Below are 24,600 nucleotides of genomic sequence, written 5' to 3' on the forward strand. Positions count from 1 at the left end.
CACCTGATAGCATTTACAAATAAAACAATTATAGATTTTTTTTTTTCTGGTGTAATAGAGCAGTGGTTCCCGACTTTTTTGACTTGATAAACATCAAAACAGAGTATGTCTACCTGAAGGGATACAAGTATCCAGTGTCTCACAAGAAAATGGCAATAATAGGCTTATATTATACTTAGTTTGGTGCAGCAGTAAATGTTTTTTTTTTATTCTTCTTTCAAAATTGCCGTCCCATTATTCATCTCAGGACCCCTCAGATTTATATGGCGACCTCTTTTATGGGGTCTGACCCACAGGTTGGGAGCCACTGTTGAGAAGCAGAGGGTAATTGAAGACACCAGAGCGTTGAAGGTGATAATCGTGTTGGGAAACCGCAGCAGAGATCAGTTCTTCTCATAGTCATAACTCAGTCAAATATGAACACTGACATGGTACACGCGTTTTTTAGATTCAGAGTGACTTACACTTTCTGAGGATGTCGTTATCATTAAAAGGCAACCGCGACTAAATTATGCTATAAAATACATAATTTCCTGGCAACATTATAGTTCCTGTCTGCATCACACAAAACATTACGCAGACTGTGATTCCAAAACGTTCAAAAAAGAATTCATATTAATAATATTGAATTGTTCACTTTTTATAGCACTATAGTTATTGGTGATGTTACTGAGACTAAATGGGGAGTTTAACATAACCAACAGAGGTTTAAGGAAAAGCCACACTGCTGGGGACTGCGACTGAGTGTGCGTTTGTTTTAGGTACCTGGAGGTGGAGTGGGAGGTGCGTAAAGGGACTCAGCGGAGTTTCGGGAAGGACGTGATGAAGGGCTCCAGCCCACGTGTGCCTCAGCAGGATAACTTCAGCGACTGCGGAGTTTACATCCTGCAGTATGTGGAGAGCTTCTTCGAGGTGAGGGGGGGGGGGGGGGGGGGGGGGGGGGGGGGCAACGTACAACCGTTGAAAACCGCCACTCCCTCACTCACTATTCCCTGTATAGTGGTTATTAAGTAGTGGACTACAGAGGGAATGACTGAACGCGGGTTCAGACGCTACACTGAAATCACTGTTGCGTCAGGAGATGCGCCCGTTGTTTGTGTTGTCTGAGGCGGGCGCGCCCAGCTTGTGTAAGCAAACCCAAACTAAAGTACTTAAATACGGGCACCCAGATAGCTCAGTGGGTAGAGCGGGTGCCGATGTACAGAGGCTTGCTCCTCGACGCAGCGGGCCCGGGTTCGAATCCGGCCTGTGGCCCTTTGTCTCTCCCCCTCTCTCTCTCCCCCTTTCACATCTTCAGCTGTCCTCCTCTCTGTCTAATAAAGGGATAAAACCTCAAAAAAATAACTTAAAAAAAAAAAATACTTAAATACGTCCCTGAAACAAAGGACACACTCGGTTGTTGTTATATATGTTGCATGTAACGTTTTTGGGAAAACGCGTTGCATTGTGGTATATGGGAATTAAAATGTAGGCTGTCATATGTACACTCAAATTAGCAGTGCATTGTGGGTTTTTCATTGTGGACTACATAGTGAAACGCCACTGTTAAATGGCGAACACACTAAATAGTGCTCTGTATCTCTTGACTTCTTTAGTGACCAAGGTCCATTTTATTCATGCTTTAAAAAAAAAAAAAAAACTATTTCATGGCTCATTGATGTGTTTTAATAGTTTTTTGGGACAAATATGGAGCTCTATAGCACAGAGGAACAAGATGTCAGTCTTTGATAAACACACAATACTTGTTAGTAGTGTCCTATGCCAGTTTTTGCTTCCCGATACCTGAACTTACATATCAGCAGATACCAAGGTACCGATCCGATACCAGTGTTATATATTATTATGTTTTAACAGCTCCACAGTATACTGATATGTATGTGATATGATTTCTATCTTTTGTTTTTAAACTCTTTGTGGAAAATGAACAAACACAAACAATGAATGCTGTAGAACTTTATTTTATTATCCAGTTTGACAGTCAGTCATAACGGAAAAAAGATAATCAATGAACTACTTTAAAGTAGATTTCCTTCTGGGCTTAATAACAGGGTATCGGTGCTTAAACTCCAGTACTTTCCGATATCGATAGCGGTATTTTATGCAGTATCGGAGGCTTTTCTGATCTTGGTGTCGCTATCGGAACATCTCTACTTGTTAGGAGATATGTTGACCGTTGGTTTGCGTCTTCGTAGATGAGAAGAACAAATATAATATCACCAGATTTATCCTTTTATTCCTTTTAGTTCCCCTTTATACAAAAGTTATCCTTTCCATTGTATAGCTCTCCTTGATTATCTCCATCCGCTGTCCAAGACTCGGAGGCTCAGGGTTCCTACAGGCAATGCTCACTATCTCACACAACCAGCACTCGTTTTTCTGCACTCTGCTTTGAATCAGAATCAGAATCAGAAATACTTTATTGATCCCAGAAGGGAAACTCTGTGTTGCAGTTGCACAAATAGTAGAAATATCAGAGTAGAAATATAAATAAAGAAATATAAGGAGTGTGGATATGTACGGTATTTACATAGTTAAAGGAATGTTATTACACATTATTAACATAATTAAGGAATTGCAATGGTGAAAAGTAAAATAATAACAATACTAATAATTGTAGTAATAATTGATTGGTTTGGTTTGGTCTCGTCTCTTTTTACACAGAATCCGATTCCCAGCTTCCATCTGCCGTGAGCTTGTCCGATTGGTTTCCTCAGCAACGGATGAAGACGAAGCGCGAGGAAATCAAGGAGCTGATCCTAAAGATCCAAGAGCAACAAGAACTGGAAAAGAGAGAGTCGGAGCAGCTCGGGGCTCTGCTCCGCTCTCCGGCCGGCTCTCCTGAAGAGCCGGAGATCAAAGAGACTTCTGAGTTGTTGGGCCGGCGGCCAAACCTACCCATCAGCCCCTGAAAGCACTCTCTCCCCCGTCACCGGGGACGGGGGGGGGGGGACTGATTTTACGCTGGTTTAACTTCGACATGTCTAAAAACGATCTCTCAGCTCCCTCCATTAACCACAGACATCAAACACAACGTCAGAATTTTCTATGAAATAAAACATCAACTGTAAATATGCTGGAGTTTTTCCCGCTGCCTTTGTAATTCACCGTTTTATGACTCAGTCATGAAGTGGCCCCATTAAGTTATGTTTTCATAGATGTTCTTCTCCAGGAAGATCTGTGCAGAAGATACTGTTGGTCTCTTGCATCGTTATTTTCTATGCTTTCTAGTTGTGTAGAGGAAGACAAAAACAATTTAAAAAAAACATTAAAAAAACACAACACTTAGAGGAAGTTGCTGTTGTTTGTAAGTTATTAACAATCCACCCGTCTGGAAAAAAGAAACTTGTTTTCAGGAAGTTGGCAAGTCACATAGTTCAGTGCTTGTTGTGTCTCTTCGATGTGGAGTGGATGCATTTTCAGCATTAAAAGCAACTGGATGCAAGAGCACTTCCTCTGCCTTACCTTTGTGTGTGGGTGTGTGTGGGTGTGTGTGGGTGTGTGTGGGTGTGTGTGTTTTCAGAGCACTTCTTGGACTTCTATTCCATGTTGTCGTAAAAGTTGCGATTGAAAGCTCTTTTTTTTTTTTTGTAGCTGGGAAGCAGAAGTTGATAAAACAATCTCTCATTTAGCGGCTGCTGTGGAGCTTTTGATTCTAGAACGTGAGCTTTAATCAGCACCCAGTTTCAGTCGTCCACAACATCAAGTTAAGTTGCAGCACAGGTCTGGGGAAGTCTTAAATACACTATACATTATTTCCAGGTCCCGAGACGTTTGGGCAGCAGACTCTGAGGCGGTTTCGTTTTCTTATAAAGGGGATTAAAAATGGAAGAGTGCAAAACAAATGAACATAAGGGATTGTCCATAGAAAAGACAAAGACAACATGCTTCACATTAAAGAAGAGCGTACAAAGTTTAGTAGTATTTTTGCTCCAGATAGTCCCTAGAGCACCAAATGTGGATTAATCCGCTGCTGAAAATAGTCCCCAACCAAATCACTGGTTGCTCCTGGTTGGTTGATAAAAACTACGATGATCAGCTGTTTTAAGAAATAACTAATACAACTTTTTTTTCTTTTTTTTTTAAGGTTTATGGCCTAACAATGTTGGTTTTATGGGTAAGCTTAGTTTATTTGTACCTGTAGATAGATTGAATGACATCCATCATGACCCCCCCGCCCCCCCAACCGACTTAGGGACTTACCATCTCCAACAGAGAACGCCCTCATACTCGGCTTCTGACTGGCTAGTAGTCCTTACCTAGTTACTGAGCATGTGCAACTCCCAACAAAGATGGAACAGAAGTGCGATGTCTCACTCTGTAGCTAAAACAGAGCGCTCAACACACAGGGTGAAAAGAGGAGCTGCAGGAATATGCAGTACAACAAAAATATGTTTTTTTTTTTAATGAAGCCATGTAAACCTATTGTGGTACAACCTCTAAATACAAGTATGACCCGCCTAATATGAGCACTTTAATACTAGACCAACGTCAAAGTTTATTGTTCTAGTCAGTCACTTAAATACACCAAAATAGGAAAAAAGTTGGAAAAAACAGAAGAGATATATATATATATATATATATTTTTTTTTTTTTTTACATGTTCAAAATAAACTACTACTACTACTAGAATCCTACCTGCAAAGAACATGGATGCACGGATGTACAGTATATGTTGTACAGATTCCATACAACGTCCATGCATGCATCCATGTTATTTTGGGGCAATTTGGTTGTTGGGAAACTCATATTTCTGATATAATTTTTTTGTAAATGTGTCAAATTTGGCCCGAGGACAACACAATGGTTAAAGGAGTGAACTGCAGAGTGCTGCTGTCTCAGGTTGCTGGTTATGAAATGCTGCTCTCAGCTTCCAGTGCTGTGTTGAGTCTCTTCTTCTTCGCCCCGTGTTACGTTACCGGACACTGAAACATTCATGACTCTTGAAACGTGTTTTGTCGTCCCACTTATGAACTCATTCAGCGGATCCTTCTCAGTTTAAGAATATAAAATAGTAAATTAATTGCTTCTATCTCATTAATTAACGTGCATACGTTTTTGTACAATATCAAATGGACCTGTATTTTAATTCTAAAGGCCAAGGGAACTTTATCAGGATGGATAAATTAAATAACTAGACATTAATAATAAAACTCTGCCTGCCTCTATGGGAAATTAACAACGCGCTGTGTATACTTATGCCCCCTGTATTTTGAAGAAGAATATTTATTTACCACACATTATTCATTTACAAAGAAAATCTGTGTCCTCAAAGGTTGAATTTTATTTTTTAAATTAAGGCATTAGAATGAATTTCCAAAAGATTCATTTGTTTTATTCCTTATTATAGTCACTTTTAGCATGGGTGTATTCACGCAGGCCAAGCACTGTAACACACAGAAGCTAAATTAAGCCTTTAAACCTATGAGATTGCAATACCCAGAGTTTATGAATAATCTCCACTTCCCGTCGAGGTTCAGGACCGTTTTCCACTTCTTTTGGCCCATATAGTTATTTACATCGCTGAAAATATTCCCATAAGGGTCCAAGAAGACACAACCACTTTACTTTATTTCTATGGCCCAAAAAGTTAGCTACCTCACTGACGATATTGTTGTAATTTTGTGCCTCAAAATCATTCTCAAAAAATTTGCCAGCTACTAGAAACCTGCTCCAAGCTACCTGTTGGAGAACCCTGATCTAGCACCATCATCAGATCCATGGTTGAATGCGTCTGATACTTTATGATCACACATCTGCAAAACTATTTAAGACATTCCCACCCGCCCCGTAACATTAAAACTGGCAACACTTGTTCGCAGAAGAAACAGGTCATGAACATCGACATATAATTATAAACTTGCTTGTATCCACATCAAGACGTCACAGAGAAACATGATGATTCATCAGGAGTCTCTGTGTTTGTGTCCACTTGATGAATGTCGGTCCAATATTCTCTCTCTTTCAGCTTTTAGATTTTTACTGTATGCTAGTGTAATTCTGTGAGGTGAACATAGTAGAGTAAATAAATAAAGTAGCATGAAATGGAAATACTCATGTAAAGTATCTCTAAATGTGTTGTTATGTACAGTACTTGAGCAAATGTACTAAGTTACTCTCGCCACTGCTGTTGAGATGTTATATATAAGAATAAAAAAAGAAGAAGAAAAATAAAAAATATTTTAATTATTTTAAATTAAAATAAATAAATAAAATAAAACTCTTAAGGATTTGGACAGTGCCCCCTGGAGGGAGACGTTTTATTATATCCAGCTCGTGACGTCACGGGGCCAGTTTCCTAGGATTGCTGCGGGAGTCGGAGGCAGCAGGGCGGGGAGAGTGTGGCCCAGGCTACCGGAGCGGACACCTATCATCTGGAGACAACCGGCACGGCTGGGTTTGGGACGTGCGCTTCACTTCCTTTCTTTCTTTTGGGGATTTAAAAAAAAAAAAAAAACAGAAACAAAGATAATTTCCATAAAACAGGCCACGGGAGTTCACGCACAAACGAGGTAGGCAACACCGACAACCGTTTGCATTCACCGGTGGGGAGAATTCATCGCAATAAGACGGCGACGTTAGCTAGCTGTGTCCCGGTGCTAGCAGCCAGCAGCACGGGGAAGGCTCCGAGCTTTCCCAGGAGGAAAGCCGTCAACACACAGCTGAGAACTCTGACACAAATCCTCCACTAGGCTGCTTTATAATTACTGTGGGATTTCTTTTTATCTGTTTTTAACACAATCGTGCTTGCATTTGTCTAGCTTTGTTGAGGAGTCCACGCCAGACTTCCTCCAAACATCTTGCAATTCAAAGTTTTTTTTATATCAATAAAAGCATTTAGATAATAATACATTCCCCAATATGTATTTTGATGAAATATGAGACAATCTTAAAATCGGCAAATGAAGAATCCACCGTGCCTCCCTTGATTTTAGTAGGGCTTCAACTTTTTCCACTGTACTCAACGTCGCTGCCATTGCAACCAAAGTGTGTGTTCTCGTAAAACAACATAGTGGAAATGACCAGCAAACAATATTTAAAAGTTGGATTATTTGACAACTGGGGAAGTTTTGTGGATTATATACATGCCGAATTGAAGATAATTGTCTCCAAAATCAGATCAAGTCATGATTCATTGTTCATAGCGTATGTATGTGGCTGATACGCTTCGCAATTCCAAATTCTTTGGTTTTTTAAATCAGGTTTGGCTCAGGCTCGGCGTCTCGCTAGCTAGAGCGGGGGGCACATATCGAACATAACGAGCATTTAGCACAAGCCTCATTACCTCAGAAGGGACAGAGCTTGGCAGCTCCGAGGGAAATTCATTGGTGCGTACATGACATGGGAGTCTGTGTTGATGTACAGCAGTAGCAGCAGCACCAATATGTCAGATCTCACAATATAAGCATGACTGCGGCCTGCAGACACACACAGGCTACACACACCCACACTGCTGGCTGCTGAGCCTGGGAAGAAGAGTCAGTGGACATGCTTTGCATAAGTAGAAAAGCTGAGGGTGGTGGGTTTGTCCATTGTGATATTAGTGCCTGAGCGATGATAAAAGAGGATGTGGCATCCTCAGAAGTCTGGATGCAGGGAACAAGCTCAGCCAGTGCTGTGGGTTTTTATCTGTGATTACATAAGAGCTCTCTCTGTGCTTATTGTGTTCATCCTGAGCTTGTTTTTATGCTGAAGCTGTTTTAAAATCACTATTAAGGTAACTTTATTCTCCTAAGGCTGCTCCAAATCTGTCTGATTTACACAAAAAGCACAAAAAATGTTTTTTTTATTACGTTTTACATTGTCACTAATATATCTTTACAGAAGTACATGCAGTTTGTGGCATCTTTATACATGTAAACATTATGGTTTTATTCCCATAGTGCTGTGAATGATAGATAGATAGATAGAAAGGAGGACTTTATTAATCCCAAACAGGGAAATAACTGTGTTACAGCAACAAGTTACAAGTACAAACATACTCACTCATGCACACAAAATAACATTTACAACCTACATATATAATATAAATATATACACCTTCACAGGAAGAGATGTTTCCTGTTTGAACAGCCAATAGAGAGTCAGCAGGTCGAGTCTCCAGAGGCTGGTTTTAGAACGTAAGAGACTGATCCATTCTATTTCTACCTTAAAAACTGTTAACTGGTTGAAAGGGCAGATAGACGGAGGCTCAACGTGCGCCCACGTGGACGTACGGTGGAGCGAGCTAGAGAGTGACTGAAGAGAGGGAGTGCCTCGGACGAAGCCGTGAATCAGAGAAATAAAACGTCTTTTTGCAGATTCATCGCTTGAAATGTAACTGGAGCAAGCATCTCAATATCACTAACGTAATCCACATTCATATCTAGACGCAACAAATGAAATATCCAGCTACAAAAAGCCTGGAAATCAGAAGTTAGGAAGAAAGTACAAAGAGTCGTTGCTATGCAGATGATTCACCGACTTGTGTCATTGGCGGGAACTGGCGGGTTTCAGAACGCTGCAGACCGACGCGGTTCAAGTTTCAACTCGTCTCGAACCTTTGGTCTGAACTGGGCTCATCTTGGACTTTGGGAAGCACTGATGCACAATTTTCACCCAACTAATCAACAGTGAAAATAATGGTTAAAGTTGCAGCCCTATGGGGAGCGCTCTCCATCAGCAAACTCCTGACTTCTGAAGGGACTTTGACTTTTGCTCCCTTCTGACCCCATCCTTCTTTACGACATATAGTTATATGACAACACAATAGTACTTATTACACCCCGGCTGCACTTCCTTGAGTTAAGGGAGTTTCGGTGACTTCAGGATCAAAGTCCTCTCCAGGAAATGATCCGGAATAAGCACATGATCATTAGATTGCTCGGATGGGGATCTTTGCTGCCACAGTGATATGCATATGACAGCTTTGAGGACTTCAATTGGGTGTGGAAAATAATATATATTTTTTTAATTTAAGATAATTTTTTGGGCATTTTAGGCCTTTAATGACAGGACAGCTGAAGAAGTGAAAGAGGGGAGAGAGAGAGGGGGATGACATGCAGCAAAGGGCCGCAGGTCGGAGTCAAACCTAGCAACGAGTCTGTTGCTAGCTATCATGATGCAGTGATTAGCAACGATTCTCTCCGACCAATCAGCAGTCTGCAGGTTCTCACGTCACCTTTTGGTATCGCCTCCGCTCACTTGGAACCTCGACTGAGATAGTACTGCAAAAAGTACCCGTTAACAGGTACCAGGTACTTTTTTTCATAATGGAAAATCAAAAAAGGCGAGTAGAGTCGAGTAGATACCACGCAGTGGGAAAACGCCATAATATAACCGATATAAGCCTCTCTGTTTTAGACTATTAAACGTGCGCGCAGGCTGAAACTCAGCCAGGCGTTTGTCGGGATCAAGCTATAAGCAGAAGGACACTCGGCTAGCCGCTAGGCTAATGTGCAATGGTAAACACTGCAGCGTTACTGTGTCCACGTCCACCTCAGCTCAGTGGACCGTCCATCCTCCGGTGCAAAGCTGAAGTGACGAGCAACTTCCGTTTGTTTTCTTCACCTCACAAACTCTTGACTGTAGGCTAGAAGACAATCAATCAGGATAACTACACAATGAGTATTGCTTTCATTATATTTCATGTCACACGATATCTGTTCTTCTGTTTCTGTTAACCGTCCCAGGCCTAAGTAAGACGTCTGAGCATGCTTGTTTTTTGGCTGCAGAGATGTGCAAGCCGCTCGGCTTCTTGGGTAACCACTCTTGTCCGAGGGTCTTATTGGGGACAAGCAGTTTATGTGCATCCTGTCCCTTTTAATGAGCATGTGTACCCGAGACAGCTGAGGATTCAGAAGGTTGGAGTGGCAGTACACCTCCATAAACTATGACAGGTGTAGGATTTCCTCTCTGTAAACACTAGGGGTGGGAATCACGATACGATATCATCACAATACTTATGTCACGACACAATATAATTGCAATTTTAAAACTTATTGCAATGTTCTGCAATATATTGTAACTTTATTATTTATCCAATTTCAAATTATGTCCTCAAATGGGAACTTTGTCAACAAAAGCAACTCTTTCCTCTAAAAAGATGCATTTCTCTGTTTGTTCATCTCACTTTATTTTCCTGCTGCAAAATGGGACAAACTGGCCAACACATATATAGTTATAAATCGCCCCCCCCCCTCTCTTGACCCGTCAGCCTTTGTAATTAGGGGAATGTGAGCTCAATTAGTCATGCCACAGTGAGCGGAGCGCAGTCTCTCGCCGATGGTGATGATGGGTGTTGACTTACACTCCGTCTGCAAGCCCGGCCACCGCCGCTGTCGCTCCGGGGTGTTTTATGTTTCCACCCGAGGGAGCTGGAACATCCTGGAAGGACTTGACTCTGTTACGTGTTTTGGTTCACACACACTGCCGGATTACTAGAGAACCAGCGTGTGTAAACAACAAGTCACGTGGACGTTGACGTAGATCAGCTATTGGGAGTTTTCTATTCTGTGACAGTGACAACAGAAGTGAATCCAGCCTCTGTGACGTTTGACTTCACCCAATGAGGCTTCACTGTCATGTTATATGTATCAAGACATCGAGAAATATGTTCTTCAGCCTTCCAATCACATCATCTTAACTGCGTCTGCTTTGTAACTAAGACTGGGCGATATGGAGAAAATCAAATAGCACGATATTTTTTTACCAAATACCTCTATCAATACCGATAAAACGATATTGTAGTGTTGACTAATGGTGCTTTCACAAAATATTTACACAATGAGATTTTTGAGAAATAATCATCAGTAATGTGGATATATTGACTAAGTGGGTAAAGGCAAATAATAGAACAGCTAAAACAGGCTGCATTTACTGTAATGCAGCCTCTAAAACCAGGAAATGACACCACTTATTCCATACTACGATATTACGATATTCAAAATCTAAGACGAAATCTAGTCTCATATCAAGATAGCAATATAATATTGATATACTGCCTCTATTTGTAACTTTGTAAAAGTTTTTCTAGGCCTGAGGAACTGCTGGCTAGGAGATGTCAACATCTGTCTCTTTCAGTCAGGTTGCCTTCTTGCCCCAAAAGTAAATTTTTCCCTTATCTATACTTCAGTAGAATTAATAGTGCATACTTTTGACTTTTACATTTGGCATCAATTATCTCCTTTACAATTCGACAACGTATAATCACATAGGGTTACTATACAACCCGTATATTTATCTTTATATAAAACACTCCCGGTCCTCCTCAGCTGTGAAGCCACGTACTTGTTGTCCAAGCCCGTCTTCTCACTAGATCAATGCGTGCAGCATTCACTGTCCTGTGGGAAATAATGCAAAGTGGAGCTCCATGCAGATCACCTGATAGATAACCAGGACTGTAAGTCAGAAGGTAAACTGGGCCACAGATGGAAAGCACAGTTACATTAACCTAAAACTAACTTCATTAAAATGCCACAGCCCGTACTGTTTTTTTTTTTTTGTCCTTTTACTTTTAATACTCAAAGTACATTTAAAATCAGGTACTTTTTTACTTTTACATAAGTAGGGTTGTCATTGTGCTACTTCTATTTTTACTGAAGTAAATATGTCTCTGGTTAACATTAGTACAAGGGGGAGTGACAGGCTGAGGCTCACAATCGGAAGAAGGACGGTAAATAGTTTTAACATGACTTTAAAATCAATATCCACCAAGCCAAAGTGCTTGTGTTGACAGTAGTTGGCTTGTTCTTGTTTTACAGTAACGTTAGCTTAACTGGGGGCTTCATGGGGAAAGCTACAGTTAACGTTAGCTGCACTACAGCTGTGAGAGTTAGCTTCCACTTCATATATTACCTTCTAAAAGCTGCATTCTCAGTAACGTGACTATCTGCAAGACACAGGTTGCCTAGAAATCACTAAAATAGCGTTTGGCTCGGTTAATAATGCAGTTAGCCTCGTTTGTTACTTAGCTAGCTAGCCAGTTTATGACAAATTGTTTCTAACATGATGTCGTTGTGCTAACCTTTACAACAGAGCCGCTTCGCTACGCCTGTTAGATAACGTTTCATTACAGAGTTCTCTGTTGATTTGTGTTTGTCGCTGTGTGCTCGTGGTGGAAAACTAATGGAAACAAAGTTGCGTGCAGGTTCCCTCAAGGCCAGGCTGATGTAAGAAGTCCCTCTAGTGGACAGAACGTGTAACAACAACCACATGCTTGTAGTGGCATTGACAATGCATGAGTAGGGATGCCATAAAGTTTTGGAATCTTGACACCCCTACGTCAGCGTTGTGTAGTACATATTATTTAACAGGCGGCAATTGAGCATTAAATAAAATAATATTATTCGAATTTCCCAAAAAATGGAATTTGAATGGTCTATTAGAGGAAGATTTACAGCTCTACCCTTTACGTTTTTAACATTGCTTTTATTTTGGATTTGTGGATTTATTTCCAACTTTGAAGTGCTGCACAACCATGTCCCTCGGGATGATTAAAGTTCTATCTTAGGAACAGGCAACCTAGATCTATTTCAGGGAACACTGTGGACATCAGAGGAGCTGTTCATTCAACATTGAACACACACAGTATATCTGTCCATGCTCTCTGCTCTAAACGCGGAATATATGAGGCTGAAATCTTGTGTTTTATGTGAATTATGTGACGTCTCTCGTCATCGTCAAACTCACTCCCCTTTTGCGTGAATTTTGTTGTTGCTTTTTTGTCGCCCCCCCCACACACACACACACGTCTATCTCTGAGGGGATCCTTTCAATAATGTTGTTAGACACTTAGAATACTTAGACACTTAATCTTCAGCGATCTCGCTTCATACTGGACCAATGTCCTGTATGTCACTTAGACACAAAAACGTAGGAACATAGAGTCCAGGTTGAAAACATTTACCCTTTAATCAAAGATTATGTGATGTTACTAAAACCTTGTCAAATTGATTTTTTTTATTTTTTATTTATTGAAAAACGTAACATTTTCTCAAGGGAGGACCCCCTAAACCCTCAGACAAATGCAATACCTGCACATAAGTCTTCCACAAACCGAGAGGAAAGAAACTGCATGTTTCCGTGTTTCAGGAGGTGAAACTTATTTTTAATCTTAAGCTTTGGAAACGTGATGTTTAGCCTATTTTTAGCAGCAGGCGTTGTAGTCTGCTCCTATAATCAGTAGTTTAGACCTGTATTTTCTCACACACTTTTCCACCCTCAGTGTGCTTGTCATGTGTGACTTAATCTCCGTGTCACGTCACATCAACATGCAAATTAACCCAACCCATCATTATGGTGGCAAAGGGCTGTAATCGTTGCAACCAGGAAGATGGCAGCAGCCATTGGTCCTGCTGCTGATCCCGGCAGGATCACGTGCTCCTGACCTTTGAAACACAAGGCCTCCTGGTACGGACTGAAGCCTCAACTGAATTAATTCTGGGTAATATTTTGGGAGGAGGCCTGGAGGTTGGTTCTTGTTCTTCATGTGAATATGGTTTAGATGAAACAGGAGATGATGAGAGCGGTGGATTGTAAAAAACAAAACCGAGCCGGTCGTTCCTTTGCCTCCAGCTACAGAGATTACCGCCGTTGACATAAAGACATTATTCTCTCCTCTGATGGTGTTCCCTCGCCCTGGTTTGTTTCTGCGGCTCTACTCAGAGAGGACTTTGACCAGAGTTAATCCGGCTCTTCTCTTAAATATTCAAATGAAACAGGAATATTTGTTTTTTGCTGTTGCCAGGGTTCCACAGCTCTATACAGTCCACAGACTGTAGCTACAACGGTTGAGTGCTTTCACAATTGTGTATTTGACTAATAATGATAAAGAATAGTTGAGTAAAGAACTTCCTGAAGTGTAAAATACTGGTTATATCCCCCGGCCAAGGAAGGTATGTTTTCGGTTTGGTCCGTCCGTCTGTCCGTCTGTCCGTCTGTCCGTCTGTCTGTCTGTCGTTCTGTCTGTCTGTTGTTCTGTCTGTCTGTCGTTCTGTCTGTCTGTCGTTCTGTCTGTCCGTCCGTCTGTCTGTCTGTCGTTCTGTCTGTCCGTCCGTCTGTCTGTTGTTCTGTCTGTCTGTCGTTCTGTCTGTCGTTCTGTCTGTCTGTCGTTCTGTCTGTCCGTCCGTCTGTCTGTCGTTCTGTCTGTCTGTCGTTCTGTCTGTCCGTCTGTCCGTCTGCAGGACTAGGAAAAAAATAGCTGGTCCGATTTTTTTTTCTTTTCTTTTTTTTTAGGAACTGGCCTGTGCTACACCCTTCACCCTACACCCACTACATTTTGGAGCTGATCCGAGTCACGGGGCAGATACACCAACCATTTTTCACTTTCGTTAACATTGCAAGATAGGACACGGCCAAAGAACGAGTGAGAGCCGCTGTTATTCACATCTAGTTGATGAATTAAGTGCCTACCCATGTGAAGGGATTCCTTCCAAATTCAGCCCTGTTAGTTCTGCTAACAAGCTACAACACTTAAAATAGGTACAAATATATTTCCAAAAATAGTCATAAGCTTTTTTTTTTTTAAAGTGTGGTAGTACAACTAGCAGGAGACACATTATAATTGGGCTTAGTTTGGAGACACTACCTTATTTAATCATTAAATTAATAAATATTTTTGAGGTATCTTTTCTTGGTGTTGTAGTTTGTAGACGTTCCCTAAGTCTTGCACTCTCAAAACCAGAACTAAACAGAGCTGTAAGCACAACTTCTATGCATTTCTTTCACATCTACTGCAGTTAAGAATTGCCCCGTTTCAGCGTCCTGGGTGGAAACTGTACCAGGAGGAGAACATGGTGTAGGCAACAGCGGCTGTTTTCGTTTTTCTGACTTGCTACATGTTGAAATCGACCGGAATTCTCCTTTAAAGATCCCATGACATGGTGCTTTTTGGATGCTTTTATATAGACCTTAGTGGTCCCCTAATACTTTATCTGAAGTCTCCTTAATATAGACCTTAGTGGTCCCCTAATACTGTATTGGAAGTCTCTTTTATATAGACCTTAGTGGTCCCCTAATACTGTATCTGAAGTCTCTTTTATATAGACCTTAGTGGTCCCCTAATACTGTATCTGAAGTCTCCTTAATATAGACCTTAGTGGTCCCCTAATACTGTATTGGAAGTCTCTTTTATATAGACCTTAGTGGTCCCCTAATACTGTATCTGAAGTCTCTTTTATATAGACCTTAGTGGTCCCCTAATACTGTATCTGAAGTCTCTTTTACATAGACCTTAGTGGTCCCCTAATACTGTATCTGAAGTCTCTTTTATATAGACCTTAGTGGTCCCCTAATACTGTATCTGAAGTCTCTTTTATATAGACCTTAGTGGTCCCCTAATACTGTATCTGAGGTCTCTTTCCTGAAATTCAGCCCTGGTGCAGAATTACAGCCACTAGAGCCACAATGAGCTTTCCTTCTGTGTCTGTAGCTATTGGGGGGGGGGGGCGGTAAAGACTAATACGCATCAGATTCTGTTTGTAAGGTTTCAGTATGTGACATATTTGTAGGAAAAGAGATACAAAAAAACGTACATTTCAGACTCAGTGCGAAAGGACCTTTTACCTGTAAGAACACCCTAGTGTTTTCTTCCAGACTACAATATTCCGTCAACGTGGTTGGATTACTTCTAGGCACAACCTTTGAATTGGCCACATAATATGGTGGATGTTTGTCCAGACCATCACATCACAGCAGGCTCTTCCCTTTCCTTTCCTGCTTCTTATACTGAGCAGATATTCGTGAACAGCCCGCTCTCCACACTCGGTTGCTATGAGATTTGTTACGCAACTGCACACTGTCTTCCCCACTGGACATGTTCAGGAGAAATCAGGTTGATTTGCTTTGCAGCATGCAAACACATCATGTGTGTATGCTTCTGGCGGGATAAATTGCTGCATGATTAGGTCCTTTTGATCCTCGCTGTGTCTGTCTGGGGCGTCAATGTCTCAGAGCGACCGACGCCGGGACTCTTCCTGTCTTTCTTTTTTAGGCCGTCTGCATAATGTCCCTGTCTCTCAGGGCAGTTTGATAATCTGCTGCGAGGAAGTGACCCCGTGAGAAAACATAAGGGTCGCAGGAGACTTTCACTCCTCACTCCATCACTATATTTAGCTTCTGAAATGCAGGAGCCACTTCCAGTATTTCACTTGTCAAATTGATTTCAGGAAGAGAAAGGATACTCAAGATGCTGCAAAGTCTTCCACTTCCATTTAGGGTTGGATATTATGGGTTTTTTTTCCGATACAGGTACTAAAGCGATACTTTGAAACGGTGCCATTGCCTACACGGTGCCTGAACCGACTTTTAAAAAAAGGTTGACAAACAAAAAAGGCTATAGGCTCCAGTGTCTTACATAGACAATTCACTTGAACGCGTCACGTGGGTCTGGCTTCTCCTCCTCGTATTTTACTGAAATAGTTAGCCGAAACGTGTTTCTGAAAACATTTTAAGCGAGAAATAGGCCATGCAGCTGCTGGATCTGTCTTCATTCTTAGATCAACAAACGTCAGTTTAAAAAATGTGTTATATTTTGAGAGACTCTCTTCCCGCTCGTCATTTCCGGGCTAACACTCTTAACGATTAGATTGGTCATTGAGTCCGACTGCCCGCCTTTCGAGTCAGTCTCATTGGCTGAAATTAAAGCCGACGGGCCCTCCGACTGACGACGGCACCAAACACACCCAACAGGCTCGAGTCACCGACCTCGCCAGACTGTCGGACCGCCGATTATCGGGTTGGCTATCCAACCTGTCACTTGCTATTTGACATGTCTCGTAATCCAAATCCACTTTTGTTTACCCTTAGCCTTTGTATCCTGGTTAGCCGCATCACAAGTCTTTGGTTTTTCCAGTTTTCCTGTACTTGTAATACAGTATTTGCCCTAGGTTTGTGGAAAGACAAGTACATGTGTTTGTGACATTTTCTTATAATAAAATGCAATTTCACATCACTTCGGAGTAGAGCTGTGCAATACATATTGATATTATATCAATATCGTGATATGTGACAAGATATTGTTTTAGGTTTTGGATATCGTAATATCCTAATATTGCACGAGTGTTGTCTTTTCCTGGTTTTAAAGGCTGCATTACAGTAAAGGGATGTCATTTTCTGAACTTACCGCACAGTTGTAACTGTTCTATTATTGGCCTTTACCCACTTAGTCATTATATACACGTTACTAAAAAAATCTTGTTTTGTGAATATTTTGTGACAGCACCATTAGTCAACACTATTGAGTTATTTGGTCAAAAATATTGTGATATTTGATTTTCTCCATATTGACTTCGGAGCATTATTATCCCAATATCTGTGTCTAAAATGTTGGAAAAGCTAGAGCAGAGAATAAATAGCTAACACTCAACAAAACACAAAGACAAAACTTTCTAAACAAGTTCAACTACAACCGTTAGATTTGAGAGAAGACTTTTAGTCCCATTTGGCTAAATCCTACAGTGGCAGTGAAAACCCTGTAATGGATCGTTTGAAATTTGTGGTATAGCTCCTTTTACTTTTATTACTTCATTATTTGCTCTAACTACTTCTTCCACCCACTGAGAACCAGTTTATATACTCTTTTTATTATTGACTTTGTTCTCAACGCCCCCGGCACCCTGCTGCAGGTGAGATCCTGGAAACCTGCCCAGCAACCTGACCACTGGAGGAAATGGAGGACTCGTGTTTTACTGTCAGTTTCTCAGACTTGAAGTGGGACTTTTGACCCCCCCCCCCCCACACACACACACACACCACACACACTCAGGGATTTATCTGACACTTTATCACTTCCTCGCGACTTTATTCCAAATCTACGCCGCAGAGGACAATGATTTAGGACTCTTTGTGTAATGTACAACTCTTTTTAGCTGCTTATGACCCACTTTTATTAGTGTTAGACTTCGCCTCTAGGAGGATGACTCTTGTCAATCTTTAAACTCGATTACTACAGGTTTCTAAAACATCAGCACTTCCAGCAGATTCCTCAGCTTTGCTGAAATCATCAGAAATGAATGAAGCTGTGGATTGAGAGACCAAAGACATGTAGATCTGTGAGGTCAATATCGGTTATGAAAGACAAATAATTTATTCCAAAGAAGATGATTTCACAATTGATTGATTGGTATTTTGAACGGTTAACTTCACTGCAAAACAACAAAACAATAACTCTAAATGCTCATCTTAAACTTTCTTTGGGGGCAAAAATTGTGTGCGTGAGGGAGTGAGTGATTGATTGTGTGTGTGCGCGTGCGTGCGGGAGTGATTTAGAGTGGTGTTGTGTGGTGTGTGTGTGTGTGTGTGTGTGTGTGTTGTGTGTGTGTGTGTGTTGTGTGTGTGTGTGTGTGTGTGTGGTGTGTGTTGTGTGTGTGTGTGTGTGTGTGTTGGGCAAGTAAGAATGATTTCTGCCTCATTGAAAGGAATCACCTGCTAATCTTCTTATCCTTTAAACACCCTGCTGTGGCGTGTGTGTGTTTGCTTCTGTGTGTGCATGTGTATGTGTGTGCATGTCTGTGTTTGCTTCTTTGTGTGTGTGTGTGTGTGTGTTTGCGTGTGTGTGTGTGTTTGCTTGTGTGTGTTTGCTTGTGTGTGTTTACTTCAGTGTATGTGTTTGTTTGTCTGTGTGTGTGTGTGTGTGTGTGTGTGTGTGTTTGCTTCTTTGTGTGTGTGTGTGTGTTGTGTGTGTGTGTGTGTGGTGTGTGTGGTGTGTGTGTGTGTGGTGTGTGTGTGTGTGTGTGTGTGTGTGGTGTGTGTGTGTGTGTGTGTGTGTGTTTTGCTTCTTTGTGTGTGTGTGTGTGTGTGTGTGTGTTTGCTTGCTTGTGTGTGTTCCTTCAGTGTATGTGTTGGTCTGTCTATGTGTGCATGTTTCTGTGTGTCTGTCTGTCTGTCTGTGTGTGTGTGTGTGTGTGTTTGTGTCTGTGTGTACATGGGTGTGTGGGTGCATGGGTGTGTGTGTTGGGCGAGTAAAAATGATTTCTGCCTCATTGAAAGGAATCACCTGCTAATCTTCTGATCCTTTAACACACCCTGCTGTGGTGAGTTGTTGCTGTGGGTGGGGCGGCGGTTGGAGCCGGTGAACCGCTTCAAAGAATCTGGGAACATTCATGACAACAGTCCTGACATTGCAGAGAAGTTATGAAAGTAACCACGGACCTCAGCGACGAAAAGAAAGAAAAAGTTAAATACAACAGAGTTGTGATGCTTTACAGCAGAAACCTCCTCGACGTCTGATGTTAGACAGCCAATCACAGACAGTATTAGATCTTGGTGGAAGCATGCTGCGTGCTTATTGGCTCACTGATGCTGGTTGGATTTGTAAAATTAAATGAGAATCAAATTCATTAAATAATTAAATCGTGAACAGGGTGAATCGAGATTGTGATTTTTCTAACTTAGCTATTGGCAATTGGTTTTGAATGACGAGGCATTTCCCGACGCTCAATACTTTTGGAGGCAATTTTGGTCGGTATCTAAAAGTAGAGATGTTCTGACATATGAGTTTTGGAAAGTACTGCAGTTTCTGCACCGATTTGAGGACACACACAGTACTTTTGTCCTGAAGAAAATCTACTTTAAAGTTTTTAATGTTCTTTTCCCATAATGACTGACTGGATAATATAAGAAATTGCGTTAATTACTTGCGTTTGTTCATGTTTTACTAAAGGTTTAACCCAAGCCAAGGCGTACAAGAATGATAGAAATCATATCACATCCATACAGGGATAGTAAGCTGTTAAAACATATTAAAATATATGACACACTGGTATCGAATCGGTACTTTGGATCGGCTGACACGCAAGATCAGGTATCAGAATTGATATCGAGAAGCAAAAAATGGTATCGGACCATTTCTACTCAAAAGTATCTAAGTTTGGTCCCTGACCCTAGCGTCATACGGCAACGACAGTTAAGTTTAGGCACCAAAACGATTAGATTCAACTTTATTGTCATTGTGCAGATTAGTAAAAAGTACAAAGACAACTAAATGCAGTTTGCTTCCAGGCAGAAGTGCAAAAAGAGCCGAAAAGTGCGATGTGATATACCAGTATAGACAGGACGAGACTGGTTAAGTTTAGGAAAAAGAATGAACATGCGTTTCCTGGGTGAAAGTTATTTGTTTTCCCCGGGAAGCAAACTCGGTTTCGCAGCTTAAAAGCGCTGTGTTTTATGACCCAACATCCTGATTTAGGAGAAGATTTTGACATGTTATAGACTACAGTACACAGTTGGATTTTGCTCTTTTCCTCTACCCCCACTTTGCCTTTTCCTGAAATGTCACGGCGCCGTGAGTGGGAGCCGAAGGAGGAAGCATGAGGCTCGTTAACAGAAAACCCCATCATCATCATCATCACATCCCGGCTTGTTTAAAGATAACCGACATCAGTTGTACAAAGTTGATCAGCCCCATCACAGGCACAGACGAGACAGAACGATCTGCATAATTAGAGAATAAATGATAAATGCCAAGCAGCGTGCTCATTACCCTCCAGCGAGGCAGATAACGTGACACAAGCTGGAAGAGTCAGATATCTAACGACTTCAAATCAGATATGTGGATATGCGTGTGTGAACAGGCTGGTATCAGTTTATTACGCATAGGGCTGCACGATATGAGAGAAATATGCGATATTGATAACACTGCTGAATATCGTGACAACGATACTACTTAATGTAAATAAACTCTGTAAATAAACTATTATTTTAGCAGAACTGAATACCGAAAGCAGCAGAACTGATTAAACTGTTTATTTAACCCTCATGTCGTCCTCGGGTCAAATTGACCTGTTTTCCCATATTAATTTTCTTTTTAACTACCCAGTTGTAATTCCCCAAAATAACATGATTAATTCCACTCAACGCTCTTTGGCAAGTACAAATCTCTACTTTCATTCATTTTGGGGTGTTATTCAGTTTTATAGCATTTGACTAAAAAAGTATTCCGGTCTGTGATTATCCATCAACATCCATTCCTTTAATCTTAGTCTAAATAATTCCTAGTTTCTGCTTTTCTAACTCAAACATTAGGTTTAATTTCCTATAAATGAGGTTCATTGAACATAAATTCCCAAAATAACTGTAAAATTAAAGTTAATAAGTTAGTGTTACGTAGTGTTGAAAATGTCCAAAAAAGTAACAAACATCGGAAAAAAAACGTAAAAAATGTTGAAAAAAGGGACAAAAACCTAAGAAAAAGTTAAAAATATTGATAAAAAAGCCCTCAACAAAAGTCTTGATTTTCAATTTTGTCGGGAAGACAACACAAGGGTTAACAAATTTCTTGTTGAATTTAAAACCGACGAAAGGAAATCATTTCCAAAATTTTTTTATTGAACATTGAATTGAATATAAAAGGCATAGCTGAAAAAGAATAACAGTTCAATTTTACAGTGCCGTTTTCTACCAATATTTTCTTTCAACTAACTCAAAAAAATCTATACATATATTATGCAGCCCTAATTACACGTGGTGTTTTGTCTTTGAGTATTTTGTGTTTTGTATTGTTTTTGTAGTAGTAGACGTTCTTTTTAGACAATTAAGTAAAACTTTTGAATTAAACTTAAACCTGTTTTCGGAACAAGCGCGCTTCATCAGTGGTTTTGTTTTGAAGGAGGAAGTTACTTTGGAACATAACCACATAGTGCTGGATTCGGTTGAGACCAACTAGACTATTTGGCAAGTCCGAGTCCGGACTCGGATGAATTTTTCACAACTTGTTCTAGTGTAGAAACAAAAGGTCTCAACTGAAAAAGTAACCCGTGCAGTTTAATTTAATGACAGGCTTTCAGACTCGCGTCTCAGTGAACTTGGTTATTGTCCATCTGCCCTCAGGGGTTTGTGTCCCTGAACACATCAGAGGCTCTCTGTCGGCCACGTGAGCGTGTGACAGCGAGCGCTCAGTGAGCGACGACACAGATCCAACAATCGGCCGTCTGTCTGTCAGCGGAGAGAGAGAGTGGGACGGCACGGCTCGGCACACTGAACCCGCGGGCCAACTCTAGGGGCGACTTCCTCTCTCGCCGCGAAATGTGTCGTCCTCTCGAACACACACAAAGTAACAGCTGCTGCAGCTCTCGCATCGCCACAAACACAGTTTGTTTTCATCATGCTCTCAGCTTTAATACATCCTCTGCTTTTAGAGGATTTTCTCCCTTGGAACTCTTAAACTGGATCAACCTTTAAAGGAGCAAGTTCACCGATTTTAAACATCAAAGCCAAGAATTTCTTTAATCAAGGACAGTCCTATTCTTGTCGTCCTTTGTGGTTATAACTAACCTAATAAAGGACTTGTGAATAGAGCCCGACCCATATATCAGTGGGCTGATAATATCTGCCAATATTAGGTATTTCCCGATCTAGAGCCAATAAAAAATACCAATTATTCTCTGCTTCCAGCTTCTCAGTTGTGAGAAATTGCTGGTTTTTGTTGTCTTATGTAATAACAAATTGAAATCATTTATGGGTTTTGACTGTTGATCACACAAAATAGAACTTGACGTGTAATTAGGTGTTCACATTTGTTATTTCATTTGAGTTTTAGTTAGTTAAAGGCGGGAGAGGCTGGCCTCCAAGGGCTGATAGAGTAATGATCAATAAGTAGCCCTGTGTTGAAGTGAAAAAGGTGAAATAAAGCTCCCTCCTCTTGTTGTTTCAAATGCACAGTGTGGCTGTTTTTAAAAGGAAGAAGAACTTATCCAACCCAATTTATTTGCATTTTCTTCCTCAGATTAACGCGCAAAAAAACCAATTTAGCACAAAGCTTCTGTGTCTACTGGACCGGTAACACTCAGATATTCTCTTCTCTGTCTGTGTCTTTAATTTCTCACCTGACTGAGGATGCTAATGGAAATAATGCTAACAGCACGATACGCGTTAGCTGTGGAGTAGGGTTTTAATATATAAGGCATTGGCTGCAAATGGAGTTTATATAAAAACATTAATGTGATGAGGAGTCAAGGCTTCTTCTTAGCTGTTTCTGAATTAGCTTCTTCAGACCATCTGGACTGACTTTTGGAGGGATGAATTTAGCGGCAGTGTTAAATTGAGATGTTTTTCCGATGTAATGTCAGAAAATCTTAACATTAAGTATTGTGTTCTAGGTCTAAAATAATTTTAAACTGGTGATAGTCATCCCAGGTGAACGCAACGCTACCTGTAATGCACATAAATGTGCCTTTTATTAACGACTTTGGCTCATTCGCAAGTGAGATGATACATCTCGAGGGGTTGTTCCTAACAACAAATTAAAATATTCATATGAACAGTGTCAGGATGCTCCCAGCTGACATTGAACTAGTTTCTTTGGATTGGATTGATGCTTAAAGCTCTCTCTTAACCACAGATCACCGATACTTTTAGACACTGATGGAACACTGTTAACCGCACTGAATGTGTGTCTCCTGGGTTTGGTGATCATTATATGAGGACTCTGAATCATCCGGCGCACTAATTTCCCCTCACAGTTCATCCTGAACAAAGGACGATCTCTGAGCTGTGTGCATGTAAACACACAGGGTTCAGTTTGGGGGGGGGGGTGTTTGGTTGCTTGTTTTTCCAGTTTTCTCACACACATGGTGGTAGTTTGTGGTCAGCTGTCCCTCCGGCTGCTACTGTTTAGGCTTGTGGGAAGTAATAAAGTTACAGTCGGCTACTCTGGTTACATTAACGCATACTGTATGTTTAGAGTCTGGTTTTTAGTATATCATCCCAATAAGTAGAAACAAAGATGGTGATTTGGCGTTTTGTTACAGCCCTAATAAACCGATAAAGGGTTCTCAGTTTTGCAGTTCTGCTGATTTAAGTCATCTTTAACAAACCGCTTGTTTAATTTACAACAAATGAAAGGAAATCATTCTTTTATTGAACAAATTGATGCCTCCTGTTTCCGCTTTTGTTGCGTGACGCTTAGAAAAAATCTAGTGGTGCACGACCTCTGGTCGCTCATTCAAAATCCTGGCGGGCCAGCAAGAGCCACATTATTAAGTTTTAGTGGTCCCCTAATACAGTATCTGAAGTCTCTTTTATAGAAACCTCAGTGGACCCCTAATACTGTATCTGAAGTCTCTTTTTATAGAAACCTCAGTGGACCCCTAATACTGTATCTGAAGTCTCTTTTTATATAGACCTTAGTGATCCCCTAATACTGTATCTGAAGTCTCTTTTTATATAGACCTTAGTGGTCCCCTAATACTGTATCTGAAGTCTCTTTTATATAGACCTTAGTGGTCCCCTAATACTGTATCTGAAGTCTCTTTTATATAGACCTTAGTGGTACCCAATACTGTATCTGAAGTCTCTTTCCCAAAATTCAGCCTTGGTGCAGAATTCCAGCCACTTGAGCCAGTCCTACAATGAGCTTTCCGTAGTATGTGCCATTTCTGAGTCTGAAGCTTTTGAGGGGGGAGGAGGAGGAGGAGGAGGGGGGGGGGGGCAAGAAATATGTTGTACTTTTCCACAACTTAATTAATTTAATTTACAGTTTTGCTCTTGAGTTAATGGGAGAACAACCCAGCTGGGGTGCGTGACCTGAGCTGTTTTTTACATCAGCCTGGGCTGAGTATCAGAGCTAGTCCCCGGGGGAAACGGCTGCCACAGTAACACGATCAGCTGCTGGTTTGACTCAATAACACT

The 24,600-nt window shown here is 41.0% G+C and overlaps 2 protein-coding genes across 2 annotated transcripts in view; both read left to right on the forward strand.

The window, feature by feature from the left end:
• senp6a (SUMO specific peptidase 6a) overlaps positions 1-3,444 on the forward strand; it is a 36,911-nt gene extending 33,467 nt beyond the window's left edge. The window contains 3 exon segments of the mRNA XM_032543791.1: positions 762-912; positions 2,662-2,686; positions 2,689-3,444. Of these exon segments, the coding sequence (XP_032399682.1) occupies positions 762-912; positions 2,662-2,686; positions 2,689-2,909 (397 nt within the window). The 3' untranslated portion in view covers positions 2,910-3,444.
• A 2,835-nt stretch (positions 3,445-6,279) lies between these two features.
• Positions 6,280-24,600, forward strand: part of myo6a (myosin VIa) — a 135,504-nt gene continuing 117,183 nt past the window's right edge. Inside the window, exon 1 of the mRNA XM_032543620.1 lies at positions 6,280-6,509. The gene's annotated coding sequence lies outside the window, so the exon portion shown is untranslated. The remainder of the gene's footprint in view (positions 6,510-24,600) is intronic.

This window comes from Etheostoma spectabile, chromosome 18 (assembly GCF_008692095.1).
Source record: "Etheostoma spectabile isolate EspeVRDwgs_2016 chromosome 18, UIUC_Espe_1.0, whole genome shotgun sequence".
Taxonomy (NCBI): Eukaryota; Metazoa; Chordata; class Actinopteri; order Perciformes; family Percidae; genus Etheostoma; species Etheostoma spectabile.